Source organism: Spea bombifrons, chromosome 5 (assembly GCF_027358695.1).
Source record: "Spea bombifrons isolate aSpeBom1 chromosome 5, aSpeBom1.2.pri, whole genome shotgun sequence".
Classification (NCBI taxonomy): Eukaryota; Metazoa; Chordata; class Amphibia; order Anura; family Pelobatidae; genus Spea; species Spea bombifrons.
The window spans coordinates 8,385,229-8,400,838 of record NC_071091.1 but is presented as its reverse complement, the minus strand read 5'-3'; the positions used below and the strand labels follow the sequence as shown (position 1 = coordinate 8,400,838).

At 42.4% G+C, this 15,610-nt stretch overlaps 2 protein-coding genes across 2 annotated transcripts; one reads left to right on the top strand and one right to left on the bottom strand.

The window, feature by feature from the left end:
* Positions 1 to 2,117: 2,117 nt before the first annotated feature.
* Positions 2,118 to 6,022, top strand: IDI1 (isopentenyl-diphosphate delta isomerase 1). The gene is made up of 5 exons (XM_053466088.1): positions 2,118 to 2,382; positions 3,666 to 3,826; positions 3,922 to 4,014; positions 4,445 to 4,575; positions 5,258 to 6,022. Exons 1-5 carry the CDS (start codon positions 2,273 to 2,275, stop codon positions 5,573 to 5,575), a joined length of 813 nt encoding a protein of 270 aa, XP_053322063.1. The 5' UTR covers positions 2,118 to 2,272; the 3' UTR covers positions 5,576 to 6,022.
* Positions 6,023 to 8,004: 1,982 nt separating this feature from the next.
* GTPBP4 (GTP binding protein 4) lies at positions 8,005 to 15,200 on the bottom strand. The gene is made up of 17 exons (XM_053466087.1): positions 15,087 to 15,200; positions 13,554 to 13,724; positions 13,225 to 13,328; positions 12,998 to 13,134; positions 12,790 to 12,890; positions 12,523 to 12,615; positions 11,860 to 12,051; positions 11,708 to 11,773; positions 11,403 to 11,492; positions 11,032 to 11,142; positions 10,848 to 10,925; positions 10,606 to 10,657; positions 10,196 to 10,296; positions 9,887 to 10,084; positions 9,654 to 9,719; positions 9,335 to 9,475; positions 8,005 to 8,562 (listed from the first exon to the last, which is right to left on the bottom strand). The coding sequence occupies exons 1-17, from the start codon at positions 15,132 to 15,134 to the stop codon at positions 8,410 to 8,412; spliced, it is 1,902 nt and encodes a 633-aa protein (XP_053322062.1). The 5' UTR covers positions 15,135 to 15,200; the 3' UTR covers positions 8,005 to 8,409.
* Positions 15,201 to 15,610: the final 410 nt, after the last annotated feature.

Genomic DNA, 15,610 nt, shown 5'->3' with positions numbered 1-15,610 from the left:
TTCATAAGCGCAATATTTTGTCCCTCCTTTCTTTTGGATGCCTGGTCTCGGGTTATCAATGTGTCAGCGCTTCGATGTTTGTGACGAAATAAAGAGGATCACATTGACTTTTAGAAACCTTGTGTTTGTCAGCCGCCTGATAATATCAAAAATTAGAGTAACCAGCATAAAAAAAAATATATATATATATATATATATATATATATTTACACCATTACATAAGTTATGGTGGGTAAAGGTAAACACTTCCATTTAAATTTAAGGGGTAGTATAAGCATTATTAAACACTCATCTACAGACACCAGACAAGTCAGAAGGCTTGTTGTTCCCTCACAAATCTCATGGTGCTGCCGCAACCACATGGGATTCTGGGTAGGCACATGCAAATAAGGTCAACAATTATAACCTTTGCCTCTATATCCACTTTATACACAGATCCCTTGAAGGTAATTGCCCGCTGTACAAGACAGCCTTAGGACAGTATTTATACAGGAGACAGACATGGGTGTCCACAGGGTTTTTCCAGGGGAAGCAAATATCCTCCCCTACCTTTCCCCTCTCCCACCTCACTACCACCCTACCTCTTCCACATTGCCTAGCTTTGTTGGCTCAGGAGAGGGGTTTCCTGGCGGGAGGCAAATGTAAACTACCCATTAATAGGTCAAAATATATGACCACGGTGAAAAAGGATAAAGGAACATGGACGTGGTCAGCGGAGAAGGTAGGTAGACATTGAGAGGGTGAGCGAGCATGAGAGAGTGAGAATGTGAGCGAGCATGAGAATGATAATGTGAGAGATAGTGGGTGAGAGTGAGTAACAGTGTGAGAGAGCATAAGGAGTGAGAGTGTGATTGTGAGAGTGAAAAAGCAACTAAACGCTAACAGACTCATGGGAATTGTAGTTTGCCTGTTAACCACAGACCCCATGATGCCCAGCCAGTATTTTGTGATACTCGCTGAGCTTCATAGGTAGGGTAATGATATATTGCAAACTATGCTGCACAAGTATTTGTCTGGCTTGCTTTATAGCGATGGGAGTTATACTGGATCACTATATAATAGGAGTCATGCTGTACCACCATCAGTGCCAGGTTATTTTGCATGCAAGTTGTGATGATTGTGATTTTCATCACATGTAAGTTACTCATGCCAAGTTACATATCGCTATGAATTTTATGTAACTGAAATAAACAGTTCTAATATAATTAATGTCCTTGTTATTTATTTACCTACTTTCTCCAAAATAACTTCTGTAAAAATATAGTGAGGCGGGGCACAATTTTCTGTTCTTGCCCCGGGCACAAAAGGATCTAGCTACAGCTCTTGCATTTACATATACATACTTAATGTCACTTTAAATTAAAGATATACAGAGGATTAAGATAAGTGCAAACGCTATAAGATTACATGTCGGTTTAGAAATATTTAGAACCCTTGTACGCAATGTACCAGCTGAGCCAATAAATTAGTTTAGCCACAGATAAAAGGCTTGGTGCATTAATACAACCACATATACCTATTTATACACCCTATGCCATTATCCATCCCTCCCATATATCTCCATAGGCCTATAGACTATTTATATTATGTGACATACTTTCTATATGTATGCATTGAATTACTTTTAGTACTTCTTCACCAGTGGGTAAATGGTAAATATATTCATCAAGCCAATGGGATAATGTCAACACAGAACAAACTGATAAAGCTAGTTTAATTTAGATTTAAAAAAAAAAATCCCACAGGAATTTACTACTGTTTGGCGTCTGTTCAGCGTGTAAAAAATATTATATAATATAGAAGGGAAAGACAGCAGGCGCCATATTGTGCTGTTGAAACACCTGGGAATTATCCGGTTTTGCCCCGAGTGTCGGGGTTTTTGCCCCGCTCTCACAGCGACCAGGCAGAGCCTCACACATGTTTAAACTGAACAGTGCAGCTCTACGTGACAGGTGACAGCCGGCAGGGGGCGGAAACTCACTACAGAGCATGGGAAGATTAGATGGGTATGGTGACGCGCACTATTGTGGGCGTGTTTTAAGAACGCGCGTAGTGACACGGGATAGGGGCGTAGTGACACGGCACAGAGGGGGAGCGACGGGACAGGAAGTTCTACGGGTTCCATGTGTTCTGGTGACCGATTGTTGTTTACTACGCGCTTCTCTAGGACACCCCGCAGTAGCCCCGCTTTTCTCGGCTGTCCTCAAGGAGTGAGGTGGTCTGGCGTGGTGTGATCGGCAGAGGGTGGAGCCGGGCTGTGATTGGCTGGGACATGCTGCGCGTGCTGTTGGGAGGCGGTACTCTCTGGTCACTTGGATGTGCTGCGGGTACCGGTACCGGGATACGTCAGACGGCGGGGAGAAGCTGGCAGTGCGCACTCGGGTGGGTATTTTGCATTCAGTGTCTGGGGTGCAGGGGCAGCTGACAGGCCGTTTGCAGTGCTGTGAGAACCCCCGGATGGGTATGTACGGCTGGTAACGTTTGCAGGGCTGCTCACACCGTTATTAGGGATGACCATGTGGGTGTCAGCCAGGTCCTGGACACCGGTAGTGCACGTGGGGCGTACAGGGGCAATAAGACGGGCAGTACTTACTTTCCATCTTGGGCAGACACCTGAGGCCTGCATGGGGAACCCTATGAGGGAATGGAGGAGTCCCACTGCGGGGTCTTTAACCTCATACATGGAGATGTCTTCTCTCTGCCTGACAGGAAAGAACCGGTTGGGGTTTTCTGAGTCACTTTTACTAATGAATCTCCCCGCCCCCCGTAGTGTGCTTGTAGTAGCTGCAAGTTTCCCAGGTGTCCCTTTTGGAATCGCACGGGTGGTATTCTGCACAAATACCCCATACGCTCCCTCCTCGGCCCCCAGCTAATTGCCCCTCCTGGCCCGTGATACTCTTACCGCCAATCAGGTGCTGGATTGGCAAACATGGTGACAGACCACCGCGTGGGAAATGCTCCTATTGGTTTCGCTGGTAGCGTTTACCCGCCAGTGATTGGCTGTTTCAAGCCCATAGGTACTTCAAAAATCTGTTGTACAAAGAACTCACGTTAAACTTTGCACGGGTTACTTTATTTTTCTTGGGCCGCGCATTGTTAGGTACCAATTGGGGGCAGTCAGTTCCCTGGCTGGCACCAAGACTAGACATTAAGTTAAACATTGGTGCCCCCTCATTGGGTGGCTGATTAGTTTTTAAACATCATGTAAGATGACACTGGAGTTTCTGGCGGGTTACATGGGAATTATAAATCCTGTGCGCTAAAATAAACATTTACTCTAATAATAATCCCTGAAACATCCTATTAAAGGTGCTGTTCCACTTAAAACATTAAAGTGACTCTCCAGCCGTCATGCTGAGCGGTCTCTATACATTTACACAAATGTCCCCTCTAGGAAATGGATATGAGAATCTGCAGAATCCCCCATCACTATTTTCTTTCGGCCAAACACGTCTCCGGACACATGGTACGTCTACCGCCAGTCAGCTCCAGCGTTGCACTGGGTTCCGTGGATGGGTCTATCGAGACCCTGCGCACGCTCGGAATACAATAATGGAATGCCCATTATATTCCCACTGTTGGCTTTGGTCACAAGGTTTTTCTATGTTTTTACATAGATGTACATTTGCTGTGGGCTTATTCTTGCGTTTGTTTTTGTCTCCTAGTTTGAGAAAACTTGCAACAATGCCTGAAATAAATACAGATTCGCTGGACACGCAGCAGGTGCAGCTGCTCTCGGAGATGTGCATCCTTATTAATGACGACGACCAGAAAATTGGCGCGGACACCAAGAAAAACTGCCACTTGAATGAAAACATTGACAAAGGTATAAATACTTGCTGCAGCCTTTTTGCTATATTTAATAAAATGTATCGTTGCCTTGCCGTCTGCAGTTGATTCATGTGTCGCTTTGTATTACAGGTTTGTTGCACAGAGCGTTCAGCGTCTTTTTGTTTAACAGTGAAAATAAACTGTTACTCCAGCAGAGATCAGATGCAAAAATCACATTTCCAGGTCAGTTCTGCACACGCGGTGACATCGTAACTGTACTGAGATGAGGATCACCAAAATGTCAGTCAAGTCACGTGGTTTGGGTAAAATGCACCAAAGTGTATACGGATGGTGTATTCTTCTGTTTAGAGTTCCAAAGGCAGTTTTATATATGAAGTAAAAATATTTTGTTAATAGAATACAGATCTAATAAGTTGATTCCTTGTACTCACATCTGCTGTGTTTGTGCAGTGATGCTAATTTCACTGAGAAGAGAATTGCCCCTTTCAGTTACCCCGATATACTTATAAGTAAGGAGTCCATCTTGGGAAAGAGTCTTAAACTAAAAAGTGTTGTGAAAAGAGAGGTTTTTCACTTTAGTATAAAAAGTGCATGTATGAGCCATGGATCACTTGCTAACCTTTATGTCTCGTTTGTCTGGTCTTGTCCTTAGATTGTTTTACAAACACCTGCTGCAGCCATCCCCTGAATACACCGGATGAAACAGAGGAGCGGGACGCCATAGGAGTGAGGCGAGCAGCACAAAGGCGCATGAAAGCGGAGCTGGGGATCCCGCTGGATCAGGTGGGGCTCGTACACGCATCAGGGGGTCTGTATAAAGCAGTGGATCGGCTGAATAGCACATATGTGATCATCACGATTCACAAAATGTTCTTTTTATAGAGATGTGTATATACTATTTTCCCTTTTTTTTCCCCTTGGAAGGGGAATCCTGTTGGATACTGATTTCTGCCCCACATCTGATCTGTTCTTGGATAAGTTCTATGCTGCGTTTTTAATTTCATTTTGGCTTTCTGGAAGGTGTCTGAGCTGCCACGGCCGGTGGGAGGCTGCCATACGTAACTGAGCTGCTCTGTTGGACGTTAACTGGAACAGATAATCACTGGCATCTCCTAATGGATAAGCCTGTGCTTAAAAATAGGAAGATATTTTTTCCTTCAGTAGAAAAGTTATTTTATTTTGTTTTTTTTTGTAGCCTACCTGATCTCCATCAAAGAATAGAGTGCTCTTTTCCAACTAAGTTGTAATTCACATAATTGACTTTTAATAAAAACATTTAATAGCTTTTTTTTTTTATTATTATTTAATTCTGATTTATAGCCTGGATAAAATCTGAAGTGGTTATGACAATTGGTTGGTGCAGAAATGGACCACATTAAATGTGTTTATTTTCTGGAAGTTGAGGTTTGTTATAAAACTTCGGTATAATTAGACTTAATATTTTATTTTGTGCTTTTATTTACAGATAACACCAGATGAGCTGAAGTATTTAACCAGAATTCACTATAAAGCTCAGTCGAATGGAATCTGGGGGGAACATGAAATAGATTACATCTTGTTTGTGCAGAAGGACGTAACGTTGAACCCGGACCCCAACGAAATCAAGAGCCACTGCTACGTGTCCAAAGAAGAACTCAAGAACTTGTTGGAAAGGGGGACGCGCGGGGAGGTTCAGATCACCCCGTGGTTCCGGCTCATTGCAGACACTTTCCTCTATCAGTGGTGGGATAATCTCGACAATCTCAAACCGTTTGAGAGTCACGACAAGATTCACAGAATGTAAGACGGACAAGAGCAAAACTCTGTCCGTTCCTCCTGCGCAGTGAGATGCTCTAATGTGGATTAGGAAATGAATTCAACCTTCATAGTCATGTTAGTGAATTCTTAAACTAACATAATAGTTGCTGCTTAAGGAAAGAATTCTATGTTGAGCATTAAAAAATGTGTAATCAATGGGATAAATAGAATATAATAATCTTATTTATATTTTTGTGTGGGACTCGTGTGGCACTTCCACCGAGAAGGCAGCGTGATTATGATGAAGCTAATACATCAGCATGATAATAGATCTTCAGCAACGTCCAATAAAACTTTCCTTCCTATATCTTTGCTGGCACTCGCTTGTGGGTTGTGGTTATTAATTTACCGCAGTCCTGTTCCTATACTTAATTTTAGTTTAATGAAGCTAACGTATCTTCTGAAATCGTGTTTGCTAGTGAGAAAAAAAGAATCAATTACTCCAGCATTTTGGAAGCCGGTGCTTTTGATGTGAGAATGATGTTTTACGGGAAGACCGTTGCTTGGATCTTAATATTCTTATAAAGTAGTCCATAGAGCTTGGCCAGAAGCAGCCGACACGTAGCGAAGGTCCTCTGATCAGCTGCTAGTAAACTAACAGTGTTTTGACTTTAAAAAAAAACTGTGAGGAAACCTTTTATACAGCGTGGGGGCTGCACATTTCCACCTATAGTGAATTCTGGATGATAGTGAGAGGTAAAGGGCAATTCTCATAATTTCCTATTTGTTTTTTGTAGAAATCTGATCTGAAAGGTGTGTTCTATAAATGTGTTAATTTTAATAAAGTAATTTGGCCCTGTTTTTTTCTCAATTACCGATGTTTTAGGCGGAAAACTCTGCATCTCTATAAAATCTCATCACAATGCGTATAAAAGGTGGGCATCGGCCTATGGGTCAGGTTAGGGTTGTTTGATGGGACTGGTGTGTGGAGGAAAGAGTGAGACGCTAAAAGCCAGAAAGGAAGTGGTTATTATAATAACAAGATGGGGTCGTTTAAAATATTGGCTGCAGTATAATAATAATGTCACAAACATTAATACTCTTCAAATAAATATTTGATTACAGTTTCAGAGCAGGTATTAGCTGTTGGGTTCATCCTTCTACCCATCGTTAAACCTTGAAACCTACTTTGCCCCTCTCCCTGTATTATCCAATGCCACTTTGAATTCACCTTCTGAGTTTTATACTCGTACATTGCATTGAAAGCTCTGACCGTATAATACACAATGGCCTCTAATCCCAAACCAAAACCGCAAGAGATCAGCTCCCACCCAGCAAATGCTATTCAAAGGTACAGAGCTAAATAAATAGTATTTGCTGGGTGCCCTCTACTCTCCAGCTTTGTTTTGTGTACACGTTGGTCATTTCAGCAGCACCCTAGAGCGTGAATCGTTGCGCTTTTTAGGATGTTCCTATTGTGTATAATTGGGGGTTCTGCAACTTTGATACCTCATGAATGGTGTCCAGAAAAGGCTTTGAATTCCATGAGTCTCTTTGGGTTAAAATGCAGGCGGTGCCACTGATTCAGCTCTTTGGTAAGAAATATAGCCATGAAAAAATGTGAACTCACCAAACGTGGGGTACTTTAATGTAGCGGCGGGCGAAGCAATATCCAGCCGCATAGTGCGACAGGATCCCCAATATCTCAGGTGTTTTTAAACAGTATTTGGTGGATATGCACTTATCTCTTACTTTGAAGAGAGAACCACACCAGGGACTCCCCCAGCAGACGCCCCAAAACATTAGATCCGGGTGATCTCACATGTAGAGAAACCAAAAACTCAACATGAGGCCAGTCTGTCCGTTGTCCTAATGATGGCTCGCGTACAAATCAGGAGCTGTAGCGAGTGCTTTGTGGACTGAGCCAGGCTGGAGGAGTTTGGTGTGGAGGAACTATTGAACAACTTTGGGGTGAATTGGAATGAGAAGTCATGATTCCACATCCAGCGCCTGACCTCACAAATGTTTTCCCAAAAGAGTGGAGGCTGTTAGACCCCAAGAGAGAGATAGAGAGAGGGCAATTACATATTAATATTAATGCTCATGGCTTTTAATAGGATGTCTCACAAGCTCATAGAGGTATGGTGAGCGCGTGTCTATATACTTTTGGTCATATAGTGCATATGGCTGCATGTTTGGTTTGTTACATAAACATACAAACGTTTGGTCTGAAACGGCAGAAACAAAATTGCAACGCAGACATTCTGTTTTAGGAGTGAGACCTCACAGTTCGTCAAAAATGACAAGTCACCAATTTAACAAAGTTTACCTAATCCATGTTTTCTACCTGGTTTCAGACATCGTAGGCTGTTGGCGACCCATACCCTGTATCCGTCCCTCGGTATTACAAACCATGTATTAATGCTACCAAAAAGCAGCGCCATGAGGGGATCAGAAAAGAATTAGACAAGATCATTAAATAAATACCAACAGATGTTGCATATTTATTTCTTAAAAGGACCGCTTCAGAGGCATGTACCTTGCGTGGACTCCGGCATGTTACACGATTCTATGTAAAAATAAAGCCTGCCTTTCGATAGCTGAGATAAATAGAAAGGATTTTTATCAGTTCTCAAATTAATATTTTGCCGCTCGTAGCTCTACGAGAACCGACCTATAAATTCTGCAAATCACAGTCAACCGATCTTTCATTAAACAGTCCGTTAACCTCCCGGTATTGAAATGACTGCTGCGTATACAGAGTTTGTGGTTGGGTGACGCGAGGTGACAGATAGAAGCTGGAACCCTTGGTTTGAGAGATTCTGTAGACCAGTCCTTTGGAGCTGCGGAACGAGAGGACTCCTTGTTCCACGGAGAGCTTTATCTTCTGTCTGTCTTGCCAGATTTCCTTTTGCCAGCAAATAAATGCTTGGGTTTCAGATCGAACACGTGTCTGTCAGCTTCGCCCTTCTTGCCCAGGCGATTCATTTTCCTCTGGGACTTTTTCATGATTGTCTTGGCTTTCTTAGCCATCTATTTAAACCGGAGAGATAAAGTTAAGCGATGCTTTTAGCAATATTTAAAACAAAAACAAAAAAACATTGGAACTCAACGATTGCAGAGATCCTAACGGTACCCTGCAATGCTTGGGCTCACTCGGCCGTAAACCCTAATTGTACAGATAACAGGGGGTTCCACATCCTAAAATATCACAGAATTTCATTGTCCTGACTCAAATATACGTGTATACTTTGATAAATGAGTGTTAACAAGTTCACTTAGCGCTTTACGGTTTGCAGTATAATAAGAGTGGAAGTCCAGTAAGTGCTGTCATAAGTATGGTAGTCCCTGCCCTGTAGAGTTTACGGTCAAATATAAGGGAAAATGTGAAATTTTATACTTCACATTATTACGCTGTCGGCCTCAGACAATTAATATATCCAGCAAGCCTGGATATATTAACTCTTAGAGTTCAACCTGTGAAACATTAAAATATATATATATAATTTTAATGTTTCACAGGTTGAACTCTAAGAGTTAATATATCCAGGCTTGCTACCCACATAACTCCCCAGACATACAGACTAGGAACAGCTGCTGTAGCAATTCAAACTTCACGACTGACACTTGGTGGACCATGCGGTCCAGCGATGATCAAAGATAAAGGAGGATTTACAAATCCAAAGGGGAATCGGACAACGGAGGTGAAATACAGTTTGACATTTTTTGGTGGTTGGTGGGTACGTGCATTGTTCAGCTAATAATATAACTGTTGTGTGCAAACAATAGAGAAAAGAACACAGACCTTGACATCACGGACTCCAGACTGGTCCCGCGGAGTCCTGGAGTTGCTGCGGCTGCGAGTGACGGACGTTGGAGGCTCGGACTCGTCACGCTTGCGTTTTCTTTGCAAACTCCTTGATCTGGCTTGGGTTGCATAGTGAGTCTAAAGAGAACATCGTTATCAGTAATATATACGTAAAAATGTACATGTCACACCCGGCATCACATTGTATTTCATTATATTAGAAAACGGTGCTCTGACAATGGAAGAGTAAACCGGTCATTTTCATTAATGCAAAGAACTTTCAATGCTAAGAACATTAACGGAAAGATGTTTTTACCTCTTCCTTATCAGTCATATCGAGCCCAAGTTCACCCATCTCTTTCTCCAATGTCTTGCGCTGAACCTGTAGAGACGACATGGAAAGACCATTGGAATTATACCAACACACTGACCATCTACACTCACTCCAGGACACCTACTCCCGATACACTCCCAAACAAATCCACTAAACTCCCAGCACGTGGCGTGCGGGTAATAAATCCGCGCCCCATATCTGCCATTAACACTTGCCCTTTTCGCTGTTCTGGGAAGATGCGGCCTGTGCGTGTCTTTTTCCTTTGACGCGAGGACCTTCAGTCTTTTCTTCTCTCGGATCTGCTGAGCCAGCTCCCTGATCTCTGTCATTTCTTCATCCTCGCTTTCTATTTCGCTATCATATTCACCAGCGGCTTCCTTCAGTTCCTCCTCTTTCTCCAATTCTTCCAGTTTCTTAAGGGGAAAGAGTTTAATTTTAAGAAACGGCAATTTCCTGCTATTTAAAAGCATAAAGTCGCTGGATAAGCAGATAAAGAACTTTTCTAAAGTAACTTCCGGACTTACTTTCATGATGTCGGGATCGATATAATCAGCAATGTTGTGGCCCTGCCAGACTTCTGGTATCTTGTCATATTTTTCACTTGAGTTCATGATATCCCAGTATTCTTCAAAAATATAGACATTCATGATCACTTACTGAACAGCATTGATAGTTCATTCACAAATAAGATGCATTAAGGTTCTATAGTAATAACTAGGTTTTGTAGGATCACCGTTAAAAATAAACAGGTCAGCCGATCATTAGACGGATCTGCACCAGGAGATCGTACATGTCTGGTATGGAGTATAGCTAAAGATTCATTTTAATCACAAATCCCACCGATCTTATATTTAAACATATTTCAAATATAATAAATGAAACACGGACAGGTGGAGATGTAAAAAGAATGCAGTAACTGGAACGGTGTACTTACTCTGAAGATCCAAGATGTAATCGTCACCCATTTCTACCTCCAGGTCCCTTTCCTGCGTAGGAATAAATTATCCGTGAAAGAGAAGAGTCAGAGACGTTCTCTATTCTATGCGATCATCCTTAATTCCTTAAGGACAATGGGCGGTCCCTAAACCCATTGAAAACAATGCATTTTGAGCCCGTACATGTATGGGCTTTGTCATTAAGGAGTTAAACACGCGACTGTTTCCACGAGTGACTCACCAGCTTCTTCTTTGGAGCATCAGTTTCCATTCGCTTCTTTCTTGTCAAAGCACCCTCTGGGATGAAAGGCGGTCTCTCCTGAAAAAGACCCCCAAGAACATCAAGATACCAAGCAGCAAAATTTTTAGGAGATGAGTCCATTAAAAAAAACAACCTATTGTAATCATTGAGATGAAAATCTCACCTTTTGATCTCTTTTAGCTGGTACAGCCAGGTGCAGCCTGTTCAGGACATCATTCACCTTGTTTCCTTTCATTTTGGTTTCAACGCGATGAGCTAAAAGTCTGTCGCAGGCCTATAAAGGAGAAACACCCCAAAAAAATGATATACCAGATCTCCAAGTATTACACATAAGATCTCTGGAAAGGGTTCAGAGAAGCGCTACAAAAATGGTTTGCAGAAAAAGTCAGAGGCTCAGATGCAATATAAAGAAGTTTTACTTTACTGAGAGGGTGGTAGGTAACTGGAGCAGCCTCGCAGCAGAAGAGGCAAAGGCGACTTCAGCGAGAGAGAATTCAAACATGCATGGGAAAGGCATGAAGCTATGAAACAAACCTCCGTTTTAACTTGGATCACACCTTCTTCTGTGAGAGTGCTGGTTTCAATCACCGGCAAGCCTTCGCTCTCCAGGTCTTTGAAGATTTGCTGAGAAGAGAATTAAAAAAAAATAGTTAATAAAAAGGCACAAAGCCATGTCATTTTTTCTTTGGTTATAGGAACCTAACTTGTAGAAGACATCTGAGTTTATTTTTCCCCCATCCTTTTACTCCTAAGAAATATTGGTTACCTGTATGAAGGGGGTTCTAAGAACAGAAAAGTGAAAAGGCTTGGTGAATGAAGAGGCTGTGAAGGGTTCTTACCTGCTGTTCTTCCGAAAGTTCAGAAAGCCTCTTAACGTCACATTTATTCACCACAACGATTAACGGCTAAAAAGAAATAAATATATAAATCACAATTGTTTCGGTACTAAACACGTAGAAAGCATGATTTTTTTTTTCCAGGGACCGCTTACTTTGTTTGAAAAGAGGGGACGGATGTTGTTGAAGAGATCCAGCTGCTCCTCCAGAGAGTGCCCACACTGCTCAGAGACGTCCATAACGTATAGCACCGCGGCACGGAGGTGAGCCAGGGCAGTGATGGCCTGCATCTCGATGGTATTCCGCTCCTCCAGCGGGTGGTCCAGGATACCAGGCGTGTCGACTACCTGGAAAATTAAAAAGTTGCCTCAGCACCCTAAATCACGCAGCTAAAAACTGTTATTGTTTTTGATGAGTCTCATGTGGCAGGAAGGATTATCCCAAAAAAACCCAACCCAATATGAAACACATAATCAGAGCTGCCGTGTTTGGCCCTCGGTTGTTCTGTCAATTAACGATGCCTGGCCATCCCCAGTGCACATTCACGGATTTCAAGCATAGCAGGCTTGTACTGGGATAGGAATGGCGTGCTATTATACAGAAAAAAGTTTCTGTAAAATAATGCTCCCTGGTAATCGCCATTTTTGGGAGGTGGGAAACAGACGGCAAACAAAGTAGCCAAACTTTATCCCTACCTTTTGTTTAATTACCAGTAAATAAATAAGCCACTCACCAGATGTAAGTCACATTACTAGTCTTAAAGGGGCTTTAAGTGTGAATCCCAAAAAAGCTGAGCAACATTAAGAGAGAATACTAACCTGCCAGCGCAGATATTTATAATCCATGTGTCCAACAAACAGAGACTTTGTGGTAAAAGCGTACGGCTGAACCTCCACGTCCGCTCTGGTCACCTACAAACAGAAGAGACAAGTCTGTTAACCTTTCCGCGCGGTCACGAAGAAAGCGAGCCCTGCCAACACTCTGCGGGTCTTCCCATACACACAAAAATATATTTTATAGCTTTTCTTTTTTTAAATATTGGGATTTTTCTGGGGAAAAAAAAACAAACCAGAATAAGAACAAACCTTGTTAATGAAGCTGGATTTGCCAACATTTGGATAACCGCAGAGAAGCAAAGTCCTTGTGTTTGGATCGATGGTGGGCAGACGAGACAGATGCTGTCGTACTGGTTGTAGAAAAAAAAAGATAGATCAAAACGGGGGAAAAAAATAGGCATTTTATTTCCAAAACCTGAATAAACCCATGTAAATTATATATAGATCTGCGCGATACCTTGCTCTAGATACTCCAGACTCTGCTTCTGTCTCTTGATGATGGTGCACATGCGCCCCAGAGCCGCTCTCTTTAGCTGTTTGCAGCGGTATAAGGAATCGCCGTATTTCATGAGCCTCACGTAATCCTTGGCAACGCTGAAAGAGAGCGAAGGCACGTAAGCAACCGGCCGGGGGTCGCAGGACATATTAAAAAAAAAAAAGCGCCATAAAACAGAAGGGTCTTACTTGTCCACGAGGTTCTTGGCAATATTGATCTGACCCAGGGCCAGTTTGTAATGGTCTTTGTCGTAAAGGACGTTCATTAAATCGGCATAAAACGGATGCACATCCTGGAAACAGAAAAGCACATATTTCAAATAAATAATCAACGGATCAATTCCCCAACCAGCTAATAACGGAACTTTTAGCTCAGTTTCCATTTTAAAGAATATTATATACAATTCTAGCAAACATCACGTTATTTAAATGCACTGCAGGCTTTAACCCTTTGTAAACGGTAAGAAGAATTCCTTAAATACCTGCTTTTAAGGTGTTATGAAGCCCAAGTTACTTACATCTAGTTTGGGGAAATCGGTGAGGATCTGAGACAGCCTGTCGTGGTAATTCTGCTGAGTGTATTTGACTTTTCTCATATAAAACTGCCGAATGCGATGGATCTGGTAATGCTTATGGATCACCGTTGGCGTCTTTCTCTGGGTCTTCGATAGGGTTAGATCTATGAAGTCCTGCGGATAGAGAAAAGCCACAATTAGGTTACAAGATAAAGAAGCACGTAGAACCCTCCACTCTGAGTGTTTTAAACTCCCATACGAATCCGCATTATGCAGCATGTATAGAAAAACGGGCAAATAGACAGCAGCTGCCAGCCAACCAGCGGCATTTACAATACTTTGGCTCAATGCAGCCGCTGAGAAAGCAGTAAATGGCAGCAAAGTGCGCTAATAAAGAGGAATCAAGGATCAATGGCGTGATGAAATGGATTTATACAGCTTGGCAGGCATGGCTTTTGGTAAGACTACTCACTGATCATTGCTCAGTAAAAGGAGCTGGAAAATCTGAATCTGAGCAGGTGGTTGGTATGTGGAGCTGCCTCTCAGAAGAAGTGGTAGAGTAATACAGTGAGGGGATTTAAACATGCATGGGACGGGCATATAGATCCTGAATCTAAGACGAGACCAACGACTGATTAACGTCACAGTCGACAGGCGACTAGACAGGCCGAAAGGGGCTGATCTGCTATATAAGTCACCAATAAGCTCCCTTCTTAAAGCTAATAATAATAATAATAATAATAATAATGAACAAACCAGCTTAAAAAGAAATAGAGAATTTGCTACAGAAAGGGTTTAAATGTCTTGTGGGTAAAACATAAGTTACATTGTATGAACCTTGGTGCTGGTTACAGTGTCATCACATAACAAGCCGCTAAATGAGGATACTTATTAACCCCTACGCTTCAAAAACAGCAAGAAAAGGGAACGCTCCTTACGCATTAGCTAGAGATGATCAACAAAAAAGTAAATATGTTGAAAATACAACAGCGATCATCACTAAATAACATGCAGAAAAATTACAAGATGGTATTTAACAAATACTTTATATTTTATTTTATTCTGTTCCAGAGAGCGCTGTGGCCTTAGCTAGAAATTTGAAGAATGTCCAGACAAAGAGTAACAGAAAGTGTACTAAAGGTCCCAAAATTATTTGACTTTTAATAAAAATAATTGGGGGAGGAGGGACTATATAATGGTAGCGTGTGTATATTATAATATTATATACACACATATATATATATATATATATATATACACACACACACACACATATATATATATATAAATGTATGTGTGTATATATACATATAATGCGAGTTATCGAACACCAGTCACATTCTGCATTGACACGTATGGCGCGGGGCTGTATTCACTGGTAATAGGGGACTGGCTGGGCCGGGAAGCCATGTTCAGCCTGCGATCACTCCTTTCCACGTGTGCCTTCTGCCCTGACTTTAAACCCGTGTTCTGCCCCCCGCCGGCGAGATACAAACACCCTAACATGGGGCAGGAAGACGCTCTGCCCCGCTGTACCTTCGCGGACGGGACCATCATAATCTTCTTGAAGTTATAAAGCGCCATGGCTGCAGCCCTCGGTGTCCCGGCCCCAGCTCCGAACGGAAAGCGTGAGAGCTAAAGGAAGCGCTCACTGACAGGAAGTGTCAAGCCGGAAGGAGGCGGAGTCTGGAGGAGGCCCGCCATAGCTATTGTGGGCAGACTCCCTCTGTGTTGTTGCTTGCCAAGGGTTGCTTAAACGCAAGCAAAGTTAAGTTGCGGCCTCGTATTGTGGTTTCCTTATTTAATGAAGTCGTTTTATATCCGTTTCATGCATTTCTATGCATGAATAAAACACACAGCTGCCCTTACACACAGCTGCCCTTACACACAGTTGCCCATACAAACTGCTTTTACACACAGCTGCCCATACACACTGCTTTTACACACAGCTGCCCATACACACTGCTTTTACACACAGCTGCCCATACACACTGCTTTTACACACAGCTGCCCATACACACAGCTGCCCATAAACATACACACACCTACACTGCTCTCAC

Excerpts from the sequence above, each read along its gene's own strand:
- GTPBP4 (XM_053466087.1), bottom strand. The coding sequence starts at position 15,134 with ATGGCGCTTTATAACTTCAAGAAGATTATGATGGTCCCGTCCGCGAAG. Across the intron at positions 13,725-15,086 it reads TGATGGTCCCGTCCGCGAAG|GACTTCATAGATCTAACCCT; the intron begins GTACAGCGGGGC and ends CTCTATCCGCAG. Across the intron at positions 11,493-11,707 it reads AACTTTCGGAAGAACAGCAG|CAAATCTTCAAAGACCTGGA; the intron begins GTAAGAACCCTT and ends TTCTCTTCTCAG.
- IDI1 (XM_053466088.1), top strand. The coding sequence starts at position 2,273 with ATGCTGCGCGTGCTGTTGGGAGGCGGTACTCTCTGGTCACTTGGATGT. Across the intron at positions 2,383-3,665 it reads AGCTGGCAGTGCGCACTCGG|TTTGAGAAAACTTGCAACAA; the intron begins GTGGGTATTTTG and ends TTTGTCTCCTAG. Across the intron at positions 3,827-3,921 it reads GAATGAAAACATTGACAAAG|GTTTGTTGCACAGAGCGTTC; the intron begins GTATAAATACTT and ends TTTGTATTACAG.